The following is an 18,585-nucleotide window of genomic DNA, read 5'->3' on the forward strand; positions in this document are numbered from 1 at the left end:
ATGACTCTGATCGCTTCTGAAGCTCTCGGTACTTCACGAAATGTTAGTCTATTTTTGTTTTCTGCAGAGCCTAAGGTAGCTATGATCCTTGCTTTGTTTTTATTCTCTTGATAAATTGATTTTGGCTAATAATAGTACAGCAAAACAAAGATTTTATTGATCAGTAACAGCACAGGAGACCATTAGGATGGCAGATTGAGAAAATCCTGTCGTCTTCAGTGTCAGAATGATCCCGTTAAAGGAAATTCTAAGTTTATGTTTTTTAAAAGGAAATTTAATTTCAAAATCAGTAAGTTTTTATTTTTAATAAGAAAAATACATCTAACAGACACTGATGTCAGTCAGATATTTTAGATATTATTTCTACATTTTCAAGGTACATGGCACAAACATAAAAGTTATCTTACTGAAACTAAATCTTGGGGAGAGTTGGGTTTAACAGGCTGGGCTGTTAGTGACGAGGTTACAGGGTGATACGGGCATACCAAAGGCAGTAGTTAGGACAGCTAGTTTTTTCATGACGAGCTGTAAGCACTAACTAGACACCATTTGATCAGTGTAAAAAATTGGTTCCTCCAGAGGATAAAGATTAAGTAGGTCATGAGACAGTGCCCCAAACACAATCCATCTAGCTCCTCACACTCACCCAGACTAATATTTCAAGTGAAAGATGAAAAATCTGCCTCCTTGTTGCCATTTCACAAACATGCCAAGATGGTACCATATTAGTGCCCATGATCCAGATAGTTTCCTGTTAGGTAAATGGTCATATAGACTGTAAAATGGTTCCATTTTCAAGGTAACCAATAAAGCTATGTTTATTTCCAATTTACAAAATGACCTGTCAACATTTTTATTTCTCCTGAGTTGTCTGAAGTAAAGCCCCCCACCCCTTTGTAAAGACAGTGAGTGACCCCCCTGAGGCAATTGGAAAAAGTGTCCTACTGTTAGGAGTGAAGTGGGGAAGAGTTAGAAAGTACATCTTTCCCTTTAGAGAATTTATTTTTGGAGTTTAATCAGGGTGAATTAAAACATTTAATTTTTTTAAAGATCTAATTGGCTTTAGTCAACATTTCATAACATGATTTGGGCAGCACCCCACCTAGTAAATAGAAAGGTGCTCCTAAAACATTTCATTTTAAAATTAATTTGCTGGCTTTGGCTAGTGTGGCTCAGTGGATTGAGTGCGGGCCTGTGAACCAAAGGGTGCCTGGTTTGATTCCCAGTCAGGGCACATGCCTGGGCTGTGGGCCAGGTCCCCAGTAGGCAGGGCACTAGAGACAACCACACATTGATGTTTCACTCCCTGTCTTTCTCCCTCCCTTTCCCTCTCTCTAAAAATAAATAAATAAAATCTTAAAAAAATAAAATTAGTTTACTGAACCTTGACTCAGTTAAGTGATATTCATTAAGCATATAACACAATGCTGCAGAGGAGAGAGAAACATTAGACCCATTGTCTGTTTCCATCCCACTGAGCTTACAACCCACTCGGGGCTAAACACGAGGTCTGCCAGAACTCTCAGACAAGCGGGAGTGTATGAGAACGTGCAGGGCACAGCTGCATAGGAATTCAGATTTTTTTGGCTAGGTTGTTCAGAATAAGTCTACTATACTCAACAAACAGTTACTGAAGACCCACTGTGTGCCAGGCACTATGATAAAAGATAGATAAGACACAGTGCTTTCTCTTTGGCACTGTCAGTATGGTGGGAAGATGACACATAAATAGGAAAACTCCGTGTGAGGTGGTAGGTGGACTATTAGAATTATGCACAAAGGAGGAAGACTAAAACAGCCTCAAGGCCAAGAAGAGGGTCAGAAAAAGCACCTTAGAGGAAGGATACCTCAGCTGATTCTTAAAAGACAGGTAGGAGTAGTTCTGGTTTAGCTTCGGCATCATAAGCCTACTCTAGCCCATCTCTCCTATGGATTACAACTAAAAACTCAAAACGAAATGCAAATATCAACTGCCGGAGGACTCCAAAAAGTATATAAATGGGTCGACCCCGAGAAAAGAAACCTGCAAGGGGGTAAATTTCCTGGCTTTTCTTCTCCCTTCTCGTTCTCCTTCTTTTAATCCTCATCTAAGGATATGTTTATAGATATGCTGAGACACATATGCACACACACATGCATGCACACACACACACACACACAGAAACATGGATGTGAGAGAGAAACATTCATCAGTTGCCTCTCATACATGCCCCAACTGGCAATCCAACTGGCAGTGTAGGTATGTGCCCTGGCTGGGGATTGAACCCTCAACTTTTGGTGTATGGGACAGCACTCCAACCAACTGATATACCTGGCCAGGGTTTTCTTTTTTATTCTTATGGCTTAGTGCTACGGTGGGGCCCCATTTGGTATCAAGGATAGCTGAAACTCTGACAGAAACCCCGTATGTCTGGTCCAAGGAACTGAGAAAAGAAGCCCCTGTGAGCTGGAAAGTAGGCGCAGTCTGGAGGATGGAGAGAGGTAGGGAAGGGGACCCTAATTTTCTGCATGAGCCGCACAAGTCTTGGGTTCAGTCCTGAGTTGCACTTGTGTGCAAGAGACCCAGAGGACCAAAGTGTTGCAGGTTAGATTCCCAGTCAGGGCACATGCCTGGGTTGCAGGCCACGGTCCCCAGCAACCACACATTGATGTTTCTCTCTCTCTCTCTCTCTCTTTTTCCCTTCCTTCCCTCTCTAAAACTAAATAAATAAAATCTTAAAAAAAAAGAGACCCAGAGGAGCCTAGCAAAGACTTTAATAACTGGCCCAAGTCCCAGATTGACCCCTGAGTGGTATGTGTTTAGGACAGACCCAGAGCAGAGGCTTTGAAAACTGAACTGAGATTGCAACCCATCACCCAGGAAGGTGGTAGGAAACTGGCAATGTGAATTTGACCAGGTTGACTGCCTGCTTAAACAAACATACATTTTCCAGAGAAGGATTTTAACAGGATCCAGCATCTCTACAATGTAAAAGGTCAGGGCCTGTGACTAAATAGTCAGGTATTACATGTTTTAAAAATTCCGGGGCACACCACTTGTGAAATTGCTGAGTTACAACAATCACTTAGGAAGAAAGTATAAAGATTCTGCCACAGCAGGTAAAAGAGAGAGAAGGCACTTGAGACAGAGAGGACAATATGATCAAAGGTAAGAAAGTGAGAAATAATGTGTGAAGAACTAATAACAATTTAGCCCTGGCTGATGTAGCTCAGTGGATTGAGCGCGGGCTGCGAACCAAAGTGTCACAGGTTCGATTCCTAGTCAGGGTACATGCCTGGGTTGTGGGCCATGACCCCCAGCAACTGCACATTGATGTTTCTCTCTCTCTGTCTTTCTCTCTCCCTTTCCTCTCTAAAAAGAAATAAATTAATTAAAATCTTAAAAAAAAAAGAACTAACAGCAATTTAGTTATTGGAATGGAAACGAGATAGGGGGAGTGAGGCGTTGAAGCTAGAGAGGTGGACGATGGCAGATGAAATTGGATTTTATCCTTAGGGAAGAGTTGGAGGGTTTTATGTAGCAGATTTTCATTTCAGTTAGATACTTATGGGTAAAAGTTTTAAAAGCAGGCTATGATAATAGTATAGAACAGAAGCTCGATGTCAGAAACATCTCTAGCGGTGATTTTCAACAGGTGTGCTGCAGGAATGTCTAAAATGCGCAGCATCTGACCACTTAGTCAGGGGCACTGACCTCTTTTCCCTTGATTGTTAAATTAAAAAAAATGACAACAAACAACACAACAATAGCCATCCAGTGGGAATGAATCAAAATTATACCTATTTTTTTGTTAGCTAGGCTAAAAAATATATTTTTTTGGTGTGCTGCAGAATTTTAGTGATTAGTTTATATGTGCCATGAGATGAAAAAAGTCAAAAGGTGCTGATCTGTAGAAATAAAATCGCCAGGGCCAGGTGATGAACCGACAAGAGAGAAAGAAGGAAGTGTCAAGGGAGGACCTCAGATTCCTCATGACTGGGCTGGGACAGTGGATGGGCATGTCAGAATAGGAGCAGGTTTGCTGAGAAAAAAGGTGAGTTCAGATTGAGGGGATAAAGATGAAATTTGGTGAAGCTTGAATCCCTACCAATATGTTTAATTTCATTAGATCTCAGCGCGCCAGTAGAAGCGTGTTGCTCAAGTCTAAACTGCGTTCTGTGTGCTTATAGAACCCTTTACAATTTCTACCTAACCTACCTCTCCCACACTGTTTCCTATTCTGTTTCAACCATATCAAACTCAGAGAGACTTTTTAAAAAAATATTTAATCTATTTATTTTTAGAGAGAGGGAAAGGGCAGGGGAAGAAGGAGAAAAACATCAATGTGTGGTTGCCTCTCAAGCACCCAGTACTGGGGACCTGACCTGCAACCCAGGCATGTGCTCTGACTGGGAATTGAACTGGTGACCCTTCGGTTCACAGAACCACGCTAAATCCACTCAGCTACATCAACCAGGGCTCAAATGGACCTTTCTTGCCTCTGAAATAAAAAACAGGTTCTTTTAAACCATAGCATCGGCATACTTTCTGAGGTACGTTGCAAAGGGAAGTAATGACCAAGTGGATGGTGGGGCTGGAGATATGGGTTGTAAGGGCAGTGATAATGAGACTCAGGTTTGTAGTCTGGGAGCCTAAATGGATTAGAGAGGATCGGGTGGAAAATATTTCAGAGAGACGGTAAAGAAAAATATACATTTTGAGGCTGTGGTCTGGTCGAAGAGCAAACAAAGAGCTGGTGTCTGATAAAGAAAGCCTTTCCTTCTCTGCTGGCATAGCTTTACTCAAGGCATTCTGCAAGTTGATGCGCTGTTCCACTTCCCTAAACAACGGAATTGTTTGCAGGGATTGGGGTGAGAGTGCGCTTGAAACTGCAGTTTTGGTTCCAGATTTCTTCCTTGAGTACTGTTATACTGTTATAATGTACAGCCACGGATTTGCTCCCTGACCTTGGGCAAGATGCTACTTAATTGTCTATGACTTAATCCTCCTATTTGTGAAAAGAGGATAACATGGAATTTACAGTGTTACGAGGGATAAGTGAGATTATACACGTGCTTACATGTGCGTTTCAATAAATGTTAAGTGAGCGATAACCGACAGATTTCCAAAGAGCGAGGGAGGGAATCTTAGAAAGTTGTTCAAGGACAGACCTTTGGGCTCCCTTTGCGCCCTAGAGGCCCGAGAAGCGGACGCGAAGCCATCTCTTGCAATTCTTGTTCCGTATTTTCATATAACGGTTCCTCCGGTCCCAGGCTGCAGCTCCAGTTCACTACGCCAAGGGGCGCCAGCTTCTACGGGTCCAGCTTTGCCTGACGCTAAGGGGGGGAGTACAGCGTCCAGTCTCTTAGGCAACCATATCAACTTCCGGTTTGCGGCGAGGACGTGGTTGGCGAGTGGCCAGATTTCCATCACGTGATACGCGCAGGCGTGTAGGGTGCAGGAGGGCGCGCGTCAGAAACCTGCCGCGACCGGCGGGTTCCGAAGTTTGACTTGTGTGCTTTGATAAGGGGCCAGCCCCAGGGAGGTGGCACTAACCCAGACCGCCGGCTCTGGGGGCGCTAGGCCGGGTCTAGGCTTGGAGTTCCTGAGGCCCCGCTGAGAAGCCGGGAAGTAGCAAGACAGGTTCTCTCGAGCCGCCAAGCTGGAGTTGGATCTGGAACTCCGTGGGACCGGGTCCCCGGCTGCTGGGAACCGGCTTCTCCAGGATGAGGTCCCGGCGGAGAATGAACCGGAGGCTGTGGCAGGCTCCCGGCGGAGCGGCGGGGGCGGGAGCCCTCTGCGCTGGTTCATCACCGTGATCCTGTGTGCCGCCTTCCTGGGGCTGGTGAGAACCGGGCTGGAGCCCTCCAGGGCCGGGGCATGAGCAGGCCTTCTGTAAAGAATGTGATCTCGCCTCCGCCGCTTGCAAACTGCTTGACCTTGAGCGCGTTAATCTGCCCGAGCCTCAGTTTCATAATCTGGAAAATGGGTACAATTTAATCTTGGAGGTTTATTGTCAAGTGCAAGATTGATTTCCCAGCTCCAGCAAACCTAGCTACCTCTCCTGTATGGGGTGGGGAGATGCAAGCGGGGTTGCCAGGTCTATAGCCGCTGCCCCCTCCCAACCTCCAAACCAAATTACTGCACAAAGCTGGTTTTTCTGGGATTTTCTCTTCTCACCAAATTCAGCCAACTCCTTATTTTTGCAGATAGGGAAATAGAGCCAGAGAGGGACAGTGAGTTTTCCTGATGACACAGCTGGTTAAGTGGTATAGCTAGAAATAATCTCTCTTATTTTGATCACAATCCCATGTAAAACAAACTTCAGATCCTTAATGAAGAAAACTTCAATGTTTTCCTTAGAGCAAACTGCAAGGCTAGAAGCTGCTTTTGCCAATCCCCTTAGCCTCCCTGTGATTCCCGTATTTCCGGAAGCCTATCCTTCATCCCTTGTCTTGAGTATTGGGACCCTGGGGAGTTGGGAGGGTGAGTCTTCTGAGGAGAGTCTTAGAATATTTTGATCTGAAAAAAGAAAAACTGCAGACGCTTGATGAGCCCTGACTGTGTGCCAGATCCTGTTGTAAAAGCTCTGAGGGTAGGAACTAATTTGATTACAGCTGGGGTTTGGCTTCCCCCCAGGGTGCTTCCTCTCCACCTGTGCCCAGGCGCATGGGTCCTTCCTTGGGGACTGCTCCGGTGTGGGCAGGGGACTCACCTAAGCCTTTAGAGCACAGCAGTGCAATTTGAGTAAGTTATTCTTGACATGTAGACCAATTAGAAATATTTTTTAAAAGTTTTCTCTGAAAGCCAACTGAAACTGTTAATTCTTGCTAACACTATGTTATCTTTTAGTAAAATTTTATTTTTAAAGTCATTGTATACATGTGTATGTACTATTTACAAAGAAAGCCTTATAGACAACTTCTAATGGCAGCGGGTTTTTCTTTGAAGGAAAGCATAGATTTAGGGGAGGTGTGGGTGGAAGTGGAAGAAGGTATAAGGGGAATGAACAGTAATGGAAAAAATACACTAACCCCACACACATAAAAAATGTGGATTTAGAAATATATAAGTCGTTTCTAAACATATATCTCCTGCGTGTTTTATATGATGTAATTCAGAGGAAGGACCCCATGTATATCCGGAAGTACTGCTGTTTTAATAACGTCAAAAATGGAAGTAATATTTTGACGGGTTAATAATTAAAATTTTTAACATCTAAATTTTTGTGTTAGTTATTTGTACATGTAGTATATTTCAAAATATACAAAACTATTTGAAAAATTACCTCAACATTACATTTATTATTGATACAAAATAGCCATGTATGATATTGTCCAAAAAAGAAACAGTTGTAGCAAAAACCAAGAGAATTAAAGAAATTTAAAAAATTGAGAGTTGTCAAAATTAGAAAAACAGGAGGAGCTGGCGCCCCCGAATCAGGAGTGTAGCTCCAGGTGCCCTGGCGTCGTCACCGTCGCCGTGAGTTCTTCCTGACTGTGGGACTGCAGGTGATCCGCGCCTTGCAGGCACACCCCCTCCTCCCTTTCGAATGGTGAAAAGAGCTACCAAACAGACATTATTTAATGATTATAAATAAAAGCTTTTGTCTTTCAAAATTTTAGGGATTGAGTGTCTCTATCCTGGGACCCACATTTCCAGATTTGGCAGCAAATGTAAACCGTAACATCAGCAGTCTTTCTCTGATTTTTGTGGGCCGTGCTTTTGGATATCTGAGTGGCTCTGTGATCGGTGGAGTTCTTTTTGACGCTATGAATCATTTTTTACTTTTGGGTAAGTAAACACAAATTTTGCTTTATGACTTTCAAGGAATTTACAAATTGTTTTTAAACATGAAACATACTTGCGTGCCAAGTGGTTGATGCTTCAAGGGGGTAGTGTTAGGTGTCCTTAGGAGAAGCCAGGTTTCCCTGCTGCCTGCTTTCATTCTGGCAGTTCAAGGAGTCTGGGCTGGGCCCCTCTGGACATTTAGATTCGTCCTGGGGTGGCTTAGCCATCCCTGGCCTTCCTAGCTGTCACTGGAATTTAGACATCAGCCCTAGATCACAGGCTGGCTATCTGAAAAGCTCTGCTTGTCAGGGTTTGGAGCAGATCTGGGGTCACCACAGATCAAAATGAATTCCATGAACCTACTACCCAAGCCAAACCCCGCGCTGAGGAGAGAGAGGGGTGGTGCGGGTGTGAAATGACAGAGGCAGAACTTGTGTCCCTGCTGCCCCCTGTCAGTAACGAGCCCAGACTTCTGTGCCTCACCCTTGAAAGGGATGGCAGTGCTTTTAACTTACTCCTTTTTTAAAAAAACAAATGGACATGTTTAAAGAAAGTTTGGATTAATGTGATAAAATTGCTTTGGAAGTAAGGAGGAGAATGATTTATTATTGTTGATGAATAATAAACTGATTGTTGATAAATAATCCTCTGATTCCCAAAGTGGGTTGAAAGAATATACTTCTTTGGTTTCCCTCCCTACCCCCCAAACTAACTTATTTAATCCATTTCACTACCAAGTATTGTAGTAATTGCATTTCATTTTTTGTCTTTTTTTTTTTTCCTCAGATCTAAAATTCTCTCTAGGTCCTTAAATATGAAACATTTAAGTAAGTAATGTTTGAGCTGTCTGTTTTGCAATAAAACTTTGCCTTGTGGTATACTTTATAATTTGATTATTAGTAGTGCTAGAAATATATTCACATTAGAATAATTTTTATAGTCCATAAAGATTGTAAAAGCTTTCAGATGAGATGACCACTTGTAGAAGCCGAGCCTCTCCGATGCCAACATGTCCCGCGCCCATCCGCATGGGCACCGACTCTGACAGCCGACTTCCCCTCTCTCCTCAGGGCTGTCGTTGCTGGCCACCACCGTGGGCCTTTACCTCGTGCCGCTTTGTAAGACGGCAGTGCTGCTGGTTGTCATGATGGCCGTCTTTGGTGTTTCGATTGGCATTCTGGATACAGGTTAGTGAGCCTTTCGGCGTCATCTCTGGGCGTAGAAGACTTGCTGCTAGAAAGAGTGGAGCGGATGATGTGTCCCTGGTGGACACTGACCTGCTGAGTGGGACACCGGGTCACCCAGACAGAATAGAACCCTCCTGGTAACCACTGTCCTTGTTGAGCAGAGGGAATGTAAAGAATTTTGCACTGTGAGAGATTGTTGAATCACAGCACCGAATACGGACTCGTTAGCCAGCCCCCATGTGGGTGATTGCCCTGCAGATGAGCGAGCTTTCCCTTTGGGGAAGAACTTTATCACTGCCGTGTGGGAAGAACTGTTTGGCTGGGGAATCCTAGAAACACCTCTTTCATGTAAAGTGCACTCTGCCTTTTGAACTAAGAGAAACTTGTGCCAAATGTTATGTTCCTTCTTTTCCTTTTCTCTCAAAAGTTTCTGCCTTCCTGGAGGAGATCCTCTCTATGTATCATGTATCTTGATATGTTTTATTTTATTATTATTTCATTGATTCCACCCCCTCCTCAATTCTGGTCCCCCCCCCAGCTTGATACGTTTTAAAACCTACTAAATAACGTACATGACATTTGTTCACCCCTAAAACCAGCTTTCTCCTCCTGTTGTCTGCTCTACTGTTATTGGAAAGGTTGAAGAAATATTTTATACTTTAGGCTTAGTTTGGTTGTAAAATTACAGGGTGGAATTTATCCATAGATACATTTAAAAAATGAAAGAGAAAGAAAATTCAAGACTTGATGCTTCTTGCCTCTCGCCTTGCCAGGCGCACAGGTAGTGCACATGCGGTGCTAGGCAGTGCCCTTGTTTCCTGGAATGGGCACAGCGGAATCCCGGAGCGTTCAGATTCCTGAACACGTGCCTTACATCTGCTATGCACATAGGTCATTTTCTTCAAGTGGCTACCAATTGAAAGTACAGAAAGAGTTGGTAATTTGGCCACTCCCTGATGATAATATGTATTTGAAATACTTATACACAAATATATAAACACTCCCCTCTCCCCCAGCCTGACATTAAAACTGGGTTATAAAAATCCTGGGCCGCCTGTGCCTGGCCCAAGGAGGCGGTGGTTTAGTAGCGGGTGGAATTCCATTTGTGAACTTTTGATGTTACAGTGCTTAGAGTTCTCTGGTGGTGGTGGTGGGTTAGAGTTCCTTAATCATAGAATTAGCTTAGCAGCGACATTTACAACTTAGAATATTATAATCTTTGTGCCATGTAAAATAGACTCATCTTCTTTCTGATAGTAATGAACTGTTTTTTACTAACTTACATGATTAAATATTTTTTTCTGTCTTTCATCGGTAGGTGGTAACGTCTTAATCTTGGCTATTTGGGGCGACACAGGAGCCCCACACATGCAGGCCTTACACTTCAGTTTTGCCTTGGGGGCCTTTTTGGCTCCCCTGCTGGCTAAAGTGGCTCTGGGCGCACCGGCGGCGGCTGGAAACCACACCGAGGCCGAGGCCGACGCTAACCGCTCGTCTCTCAGCCAGTCACCTGGAGCTGACTCAGAATCTCTGTTCGGAGTACCTGGCAATATGCGTTTGCTGTGGGCGTATGTTATTATCGGTACTTACATTTTTGTAGTTTGCCTCTTTCTGTTTGCTCTGTTTTTAAAGAAAAGCTCACAGCAGGAAAAAGTGAAAGCATCTGCCCAGAGGTCCCGAAGAGCTAAATATCACAACGCCCTTCTTTGTCTCCTTTTTGTGTTCTTCTTCTTTTATGTCGGAGCCGAGGTCACCTATGGCTCTTACGTTTTCTCGTTTGCAGTCACCCATGCCGGCATGGCCGAGAGTGAAGCGGCTGGGCTGAACTCCATATTCTGGGGGTCCTTTGCAGCCTGCAGGGGCCTGGCCATCTTTTTTGCCACATGTTTACAACCTGGAACGATGATTGTGTTGAGCAATATTGGCAGCCTGGCATCATCTTTATTTCTGGTGATTTTTAACAAGAATGCGACTTGTCTGTGGGTCGCAAGTTCAGTGTATGGGGCCTCGATGGCGACCACGTTCCCCAGCGGTATTTCTTGGGTTGAGCAGTACACGACCATCCACGGGAAAGCAGCGGCATTTTTTGTAGTCGGTGCTGCCCTGGGGGAAATGGCTATTCCTGCAGTCATTGGAATTCTTCAAGGGAAATATCCTGATCTACCTGTGGTTTTGTACACCTCTTTGGGGGCGGCAGTAGCTACTGCTGTTTTGTTTCCTGTGATGTATAAGTTAGCCACCTCACCGCTCAGTCGTCAGCGAAAAGAGCACAGAAAAAGTGAGGACCAGAAAGCTTTGCTCCCAAGCCCTGGGCTAAATGACTATGAGGAAGGGAATGAAGATGATGATGCAGAAAAATGGAATGAAATGGATTTTGAAGTGATTGAAATGAATGACACAATGAGGAATTCTGTAATAGAGACATCTAGAAATATTCTGATGGAGCCCACAGCGGAAATCTCCAACCAGTTCCAGTCACACGCATTAGTGTGTGAGTTCTCCCCGGTTAATACTGGCAAGTGCCCTGTGGATCAGCTTTCAAGAAACCAGGACAAAAGGGACTAGCACTGAGAGGAGATGGATAATTCACTGACTTTTTGAATAACTGCCAGTTCTCAAGAAGCCAGCCAGAGCAGGGCATTAGCAGATTTTCAGCACACTTTGGGGGTCGAAATGTCTAGGTCAGAGTATAGCACATACTAGAAGGTTTTGATATGTTCTGTAATTCCCAGCATCTTCCATGAAGAACCAGTGGTCTCGTGCAGCAGGATCTTGTGAGGCTGGTGTTTGGCATGTGGCTGATGAGGTAATATTTTACTGTCTTCCCCTCTCAGAGCATGCAAAGAAGATTGATTAGTTGAACAAGTTATCAATCACCAGTATTCTACCAGGAAAGTGGGAGAGAGTCATTGCATAGAATAGCCTCTTTGAACCTGGACAGAGATTGTGTTTACTTATTTTACCCTGCCTGTACTGTTGGGCCGCAGAGTGCTGATGCCTCGTTTGATTCGATTCCCTTGAAGAGAACACAGAACAAGGCCCTATAGACATGGCTTCAAGCCTTGACTGTCGCTTCCTGGCCTTCTGGCCCTGCACGCGGTCACTCACCTGGCCTAGGCCTCCTTTACCTCATCTTTCGATCTGGGATTCCGTAAGTGAAAATAAGACAGTTTTCGAACTAGGAATCCATAAGTTTTAAAGTTTGCGTAAGGTATCTGCTAGAAATTAGTGTAAGTGCCACTCCACTCTTCATTTCCAAGAAGTGAAATAAAATCAATAGCTTCAGGAATGTGCTGCTGATTATAAATACATGTGAGTTTAAGAAACTCAGTGTTTACTACTTTATTTGAATAATTACCTGAGGAATAAATTTTTTAAGTTCTGAATTTCATTGATTCAAAAATTCACCTTTTTTCCCACATTTTTAACATCTCTGAAAGCAGAATATATCTTAAAATCAATGATCATTTAACATCGTGACAAACTTAATTGAAAGTTCTTTTTCATATATATACTGTTGCATTTTACAATCAGTGTCTTAGATTCTGTGGAATACAGTATTTCATTCAATTATGGAGATTATTTTTAGCCATTTTAAAAGGAAAAGTTTTTTTTTATATGCTAATGTCCTCGATGCTCAAATGAGATTTGGCAATGCTGTGTTCCAAATCCCTATTTTGGAGCTGCTGCGTTAGTAGCAGGACTGTGTTCAGGGTCTCTTGAGGTCCTTTGCCTACCTCAGTAGCAGAGTCTGGGTCTGAGCCTTGTTGTTGCAGAATCTCCTCATCGAGTCCCATTGTAAGCACTGAGACCAGGCTGTTAGTTTCATGGACAATTAGGCACAGTTTCTAGTGATTGGAATACTTGCGTCCCTCATCCAAGGCTCCTCCTTTGTGAGTCTGAGATACCAAGGAAACCAAAGTAATGGTGAGAGCCGTCTTGGTGGCCTAGGAGTCAGGGGTCACAAAGGGTGCTTCCTGCGAAGGTAGCAGAGCTGGTGTGGGCGACCCTTTGAAAAATGACTAGCATTGATGACAGGTTTTGTTCACATCTCTTTACCATGTTTTATGCTGAATAACATGGAAATTCTACCTTATTGCAGTGTGTCTCCTTTTTCTTAATTATGTAAATTTGCCTTTGTTTTTTTTTAACTTAAGTGCATTACAGTGCTTTTATTGACCACTGCCCATTCGCTTTATAAACCTGCCAGTGCACTAGTTCATGTTAATGATCTAATGGGTTTGGAGAGGGCTGGGGGATAAATTAACAGTGAAAAGCCTGTGCTTCTTGCTCTTCTTGTACTGTAGTTTTCTCTTAGCTGGAACTTGGAGGTTGCCTCTGCACCATCTGTGGCTTTTCCTTGGGTTGTTGGTATTCAGGCAGTAGCAGCTACTGGGCAGCTGGGAGCCTGGCTGGAACAGGGACTCCACCCGCAGTGTCTGCATTGGAGGGTAGAGGATGCAGCTCAGGGAGAGAAGGATGTTAATACGAACATGGCAGACAATTTAGAAATCCACACTGGAAAATCCACTAGAGGCCCACAAACAAATGTGAATGGCAATATGAGATTAAAGGTATTGTTAAAGTTTGATTATGTATTTCCATATTGGAAGAGTAAGACTGAGCACAGTTCCCAGAATCAGCATTCATCCTAGTAATCGATTTCTTAGGTAAGTAGCTGCTGATATAGAAATGACCAGTACTGAAGTTTCTATTACTGTGTAACAAATTACCACAAATTTAGCTGCTTAAAATCTCAGTTTCCTTGGGTCAGGAATTTGGGTGTGACTTCCGGGTCTCGCAGGGCTGCCGTCCGGCTGTTGGGTGGACCACGCTCCTCTCAGGAGCCTGGGTTCCCTGCCAGGCCCACGAGGTTGCTGGCAGTACTCAGCTCCTTGCTGTGGTAGACCGAGGTCCCGTGTGTTGCTGGCTGTCAGCTGGCACCAGCGTCAGTTCTTGGGACCTCCCACAGTTCGTTGCCATGTGGTGCTCACAGATGCTCTCACAACCTGGCAGCTCATCTCTTCAAAGCTTGCAGGAATCTCTTGCCCACTAAGAGTTTACTAAGATGGAATCTTACGTAACAGTGTCACGGGAGTGCTGTCCCATCACCTTTGCCATGTCCTGTTATCTTAGAAGCAAGGCACAGGTTCCGTCCGCATCCAAGGGGAGAGGCTAGTACAGGGGTGTGATGTATCGAGGGTTATATAATCAGGTGCCTGCAAAATAGAGGTCGGGAGAGTTAAACAGCTGGCTCTGGGGAGAAATGGAAACTTCAGCAGTTACTCACAGATCGGGGGCAGAGCAGGGGTAGGGGGTGCGCTTCTGTGGGAATGGCAGGCTCCCCGCAGGCACAGGCCGGGTGGCAGACCTGGTTGGGGGAATCATTTTTTATTTGTGGGGCACTGGATGGGTTAACTCAGTTATGCCTTTTTTTCCTTGACATTTTATTTTATGCCCTTCACCACTGTGCTTTTAACCTGTTCAAATGCAGCTTAATATGAGGGAAATAGGTAAATTTCAGTTTTATTGTGTTTTCATAGTAAAGTGCAAGAACATTTTGAAAGCATTTTTCCATTACTCTTTATTTTTTAAATAAAAATCCTTTTTAAAAGTCAGTTTTTATTATAAAAGTAATGCAGGTAGTTTAAAAAGGTCATGGTAGAAGATTAGGTAAATACATAAAAATATAAGGGACAAGTATAAGTGATTCGTAACCCTAAACACCTAGAAAAGTTCTTACATTTCTCATCAACTTAATTTCCTTAGTAAGGAGTAAAGGGGTAAAAAAAATGTGATAGTATCAGAAACAACTTGCATTTTGTGTGCAGGGTGTATAACACTGTAGTTGGTAGACTGGTTATTAGTTTGAAGAATCGTAGTGTATTAAAGCAATAGCAACACAGCCCTGAAAGATGTGTGAGACTCAGATTACGTGTGAAATGATTTTGTTTCAGGTAGATTCATTGAATAATTAGGATAATTTTCTCATAACCAGAATTTTGGGTTTATCATAGTAATGTATCAATCCTGACACTTAACAGTTATTAGTAAAATGGAGCTTAAGACCCTTAATGGAAACAGGCACGTTCTTCTGGGGCGCCCTCTGGTGTGTGGGTTCCATGCCACTGGTTCTGTCCACAGTGGTGCGAGTGTGTGTGCATGCGTGAACCTACAGATACTCTGTGGGTTTGGTATTTTCTGATACTGTGGGGTGCACTGGGGTTATAGTAGTAGGAAAGGGAAAAAAGCTAAATGTGGGGGAGGGTAGGCGGTGAGGGATGGAAAAAGGACTCATGGACACGGACAGCAGTGTGGTGGCTGTTAGGGGAGGGGTGTATAAGGGAACTAAGTGGTAATGGAAAAAATCCAATAAAGATTAAATAAAAATAAAAGCCTTAAGATATGATTCAAATTTTGTGAGAAATATTTCTTTACTGAGATTAATTGTAGATTTATATGCAGTTGTACATAGTGGTTGTTTCACATTTGCTGTTTGAGAGATACTTGCTCAGTCTGAAAGGACAGAGAGAGAATTAGACTAGTGCTTCTCATATGTTAATGTTCATTAAAACTGCTTGTTAAGCCCTGGCTGGGTAGCTCAGCTGATTAGAGTGTCATCCTGATACACCAAGTTTGCGGGTTCTATCCCCAGTCAGGGCACATAACAAGAATCAACCGATGAATGCATAAATAAGTGGAACAACAACCTGATGTTTCTCTCTCCCTCCCTCCCTCTAAAATCAATAAATTAAAAAACGGCTTGTTAAAATTGCTATTCCCAGCCAGTAGGACAGGGGTGGAGGCCGAGATTCCTCATTTCTAACAAGCTCCTGGTGACGGGGTGCTTCTGGCCCATGGGCTCACTAGACTTGGGGTAGCAAGTTCCCCTTTTCGGGAGTGTCGAATTCTTTACTACTTTTGGGGATTTCATTTGTTTTGTTTTAGCTTTCCTAGATTTGACCCTCAACCTTGGGGAGTGCACAGTCCCCGGGCACCCGCTCCTCACGCGCACACTCCAGGACTTTGTCCTCTCCAGTCCTCTCCGTGGCCCTTGGGTGCTTAACTTCACGTGCTTACCGAGTGCCTCCCCTCTGGCGGTCTGTGTGGGAGGCGCTGGGTGCTCACCGGTGAGAAGAGCAGAAGGTTCCGTCTTCGTGGGACTGCCCCTCTGGTGTGCTCCAGGCCTGTCCGGTGGAAGGTCCCACACTGACGGAAATGTTCTGTGTCTGTGCCCCGCCAGAAGCTGCTCCCACATCTGCTGAATTGAGTCCTTGAAAGGTGGCCGGTATGACACAGAAAATGAATTTTCAATTTATATTGGCTAGTGGCTCTCATATTGAATAGCACAGGTCTAGGGGGAGAAACAAGGCGTTAAACAGGTAATTGCACAAGGCTTTTCCAAAAAGGCTTTATTTCCTGTTGTTCTAGAAGTTACCATATATCTAGGGTCAGAAAGGTTGTGCTAGATAGCTTGTCAAATGGCGTAATATAAATTATCATGGCACTTAAGAAAGGCCTGATTATATTAGTTAATGGGTAGCCTGGAGGGGTGTTTAGAAGTTGTTCTGAGTTTAAACATGCTGAGTTTGTAAGGTGCCTGCTCCCCCATCCAGAGAGTGGCCTCCCCTGCACTCCTTCCCCCACTGCCCGGAGTCCGGCGCTGTCGCACCCAAAAGGGGAGCTCTTGTTTCCATGGTGTGCTGTACCTGGGGTAGTGCTGGGCTCTGGGCTCGGTGAATGTTTGCTTGCTAGTGGATGTCTGAATTCGATGCAAATTGTCAGGCCTGGCAGTGTTGGTCTGGTTTGTGTTTTGAACCAGAATTGGAAAGAAATCAGACCAAATTGCAGAACTCTTTTGGAGAGCTTATTAGGCAAGGTTGGTAGTGGACAGTTTGATTTTTTACCAAGGAAAAAAGCTCTGTCCCAGCAGGGTAGCACGAGTGAGCTACAGAAGGACTCCCAGGTTGTAAGAGGGGCTATCACAGCTCTGATCTCTGCGGACCAGAAGGATTTCCAGCTCCACACGTTCCAGCCGTTGGACGGGCACTGAGCGCACGCACTGAGCGCACACCGACCGTGTTGACTAACCGCCCTGGGACTGTAGCAGAGGACAGGACTCATGAGGGCCTTGCCTTCACCAGGCTTGTGTTTTACTGTTTCAGTAAGATTTGCTCTCACTACTTTCTGTTAGCTGGAGAGCCAGCAAATCTGATCGTAATAGGTTTTAGTAGGTTCCTGAAAAGTCTGTAAAACAGCAAGCTCTTGTTTCCATGGTGTGTGTGTGTGTCTGTTCATTTCTATATTTTCACATGTAATCTTTGGGGTCGTCCTTGGTGTAGAGTTTTGTGAAAATTACTTAGCCCAGTGCAGTTGAGGTTCAGATAGGGAAAAGCTGCTCCAAGAGTCTGCAGCGCAGGAGCCCAGTGCCAGCGGGGGGGTTTGCTCAGCATGAAGGTCACGGTTCTGGCTGAACTGCATCTTGGGTCACACCTGTGGGCTAGCTGAGTGGTTCTCATTTCTCAGCCCCTTACTTATCACTTGCTGAGAACTTTCTACTCTTAGGAGGAGATTACCCAGTTCCAAGTCCAAGCACTCTTTGGGACTTGACCCTTGTTGGAGACAGACTCAGAGACTAGAGCATTTAGGAAAGGAAGTTTACCTGTGAAGAGCAAGAGGACTGGCCAAATAAATCACACGTATTTAAAGGAAAAAAGCAGGACCCAGCAGGGTTTCCAGGTTTGCATTAGTCTGTTCGTGGTGGAAAAGCAGTAGCTTTCCCACACGATTATCATAGTCACAAAGGCCGTGACCAGTTTTCAGACATCAGCACAGTAAAAACCAGGGATAAAATTGCTTTGCTGGGGAGTCCAGGCTTATGGGAAATGTTTGAGGTTTTATTGTTTTTGAGATCAGAACCAGTCAAGCGACCCTGTTACTTTTTATTTATCTTGGGGTACAAAGTGTCTTCCGGCTGTGATATGGATGTGCATAGTGCTTAGTCACGTTGAGCAGGGTGAAGTGACACTTGGCTCCTGCAGCCGCCGGGAGGAAAGGGCCATGGGGAGAGGTGTGATTGCAACACACACCCTCGCTCCTGGGTCAAGTGATGATAAGCCTTTGCTCGGTGGTTTTCAACCCCGACTGCCTTGAAAGACTGATGCCCAGCATTATTATTTAAATAAGAATTTAATTGGATTGGAGCCTGATTATCGATATTCTTCAAAGTACCCCCAAGTAAGTGTAACCTGCATTCAAGGTGGAGAACCGCTGCTTTTATTGGTGCGGAGACCTGGAAACTCTGCTGGTCACAGTGGTTTTTTAAAGACTAATTTGCAGCGAGGTGAAGTCGTGCTGCTTTTGTAGATCCTTAAAATCTTGTGCACTGTCTCTGAAGGAAAACTGGAGAGGAAGAGCTCCCCCATTTCCTGTTACCTTTACTGCCACGTGGTCAGGGAAGGAGCAGTTAGCACTGTCTGACATCCTGCCCCAACAAGCCTTTGGAGGTTGCCCTTCGAGACAGGTTTTCACTGAGCCGTTTTGACTTGGGGGGCTTGATGGGGTGGGGGTGATCTTGTAGATTTATTACAGCTGGATTTAAGACTGTTTACATGGCTTTGTACAGTG

General features: G+C 44.3%; 1 protein-coding gene across 1 annotated transcript; it reads left to right on the plus strand.

Moving 5' to 3' along the window:
• Positions 1-18,585, plus strand: MFSD4B (major facilitator superfamily domain containing 4B). Its single transcript, XM_045843561.1, is given in 7 exon segments — positions 1-28; positions 5,176-5,390; positions 5,616-5,825; positions 7,606-7,774; positions 8,842-8,958; positions 10,277-11,496; positions 11,498-18,585. Coding segments are annotated over 7 exon segments (2,013 nt in total). The 3' UTR covers positions 11,552-18,585.

This window comes from Phyllostomus hastatus, unplaced genomic scaffold (assembly GCF_019186645.2).
Source record: "Phyllostomus hastatus isolate PE091 unplaced genomic scaffold, TTU_PhHast_1.1 phas_contig_40, whole genome shotgun sequence".
Taxonomy (NCBI): Eukaryota; Metazoa; Chordata; class Mammalia; order Chiroptera; family Phyllostomidae; genus Phyllostomus; species Phyllostomus hastatus.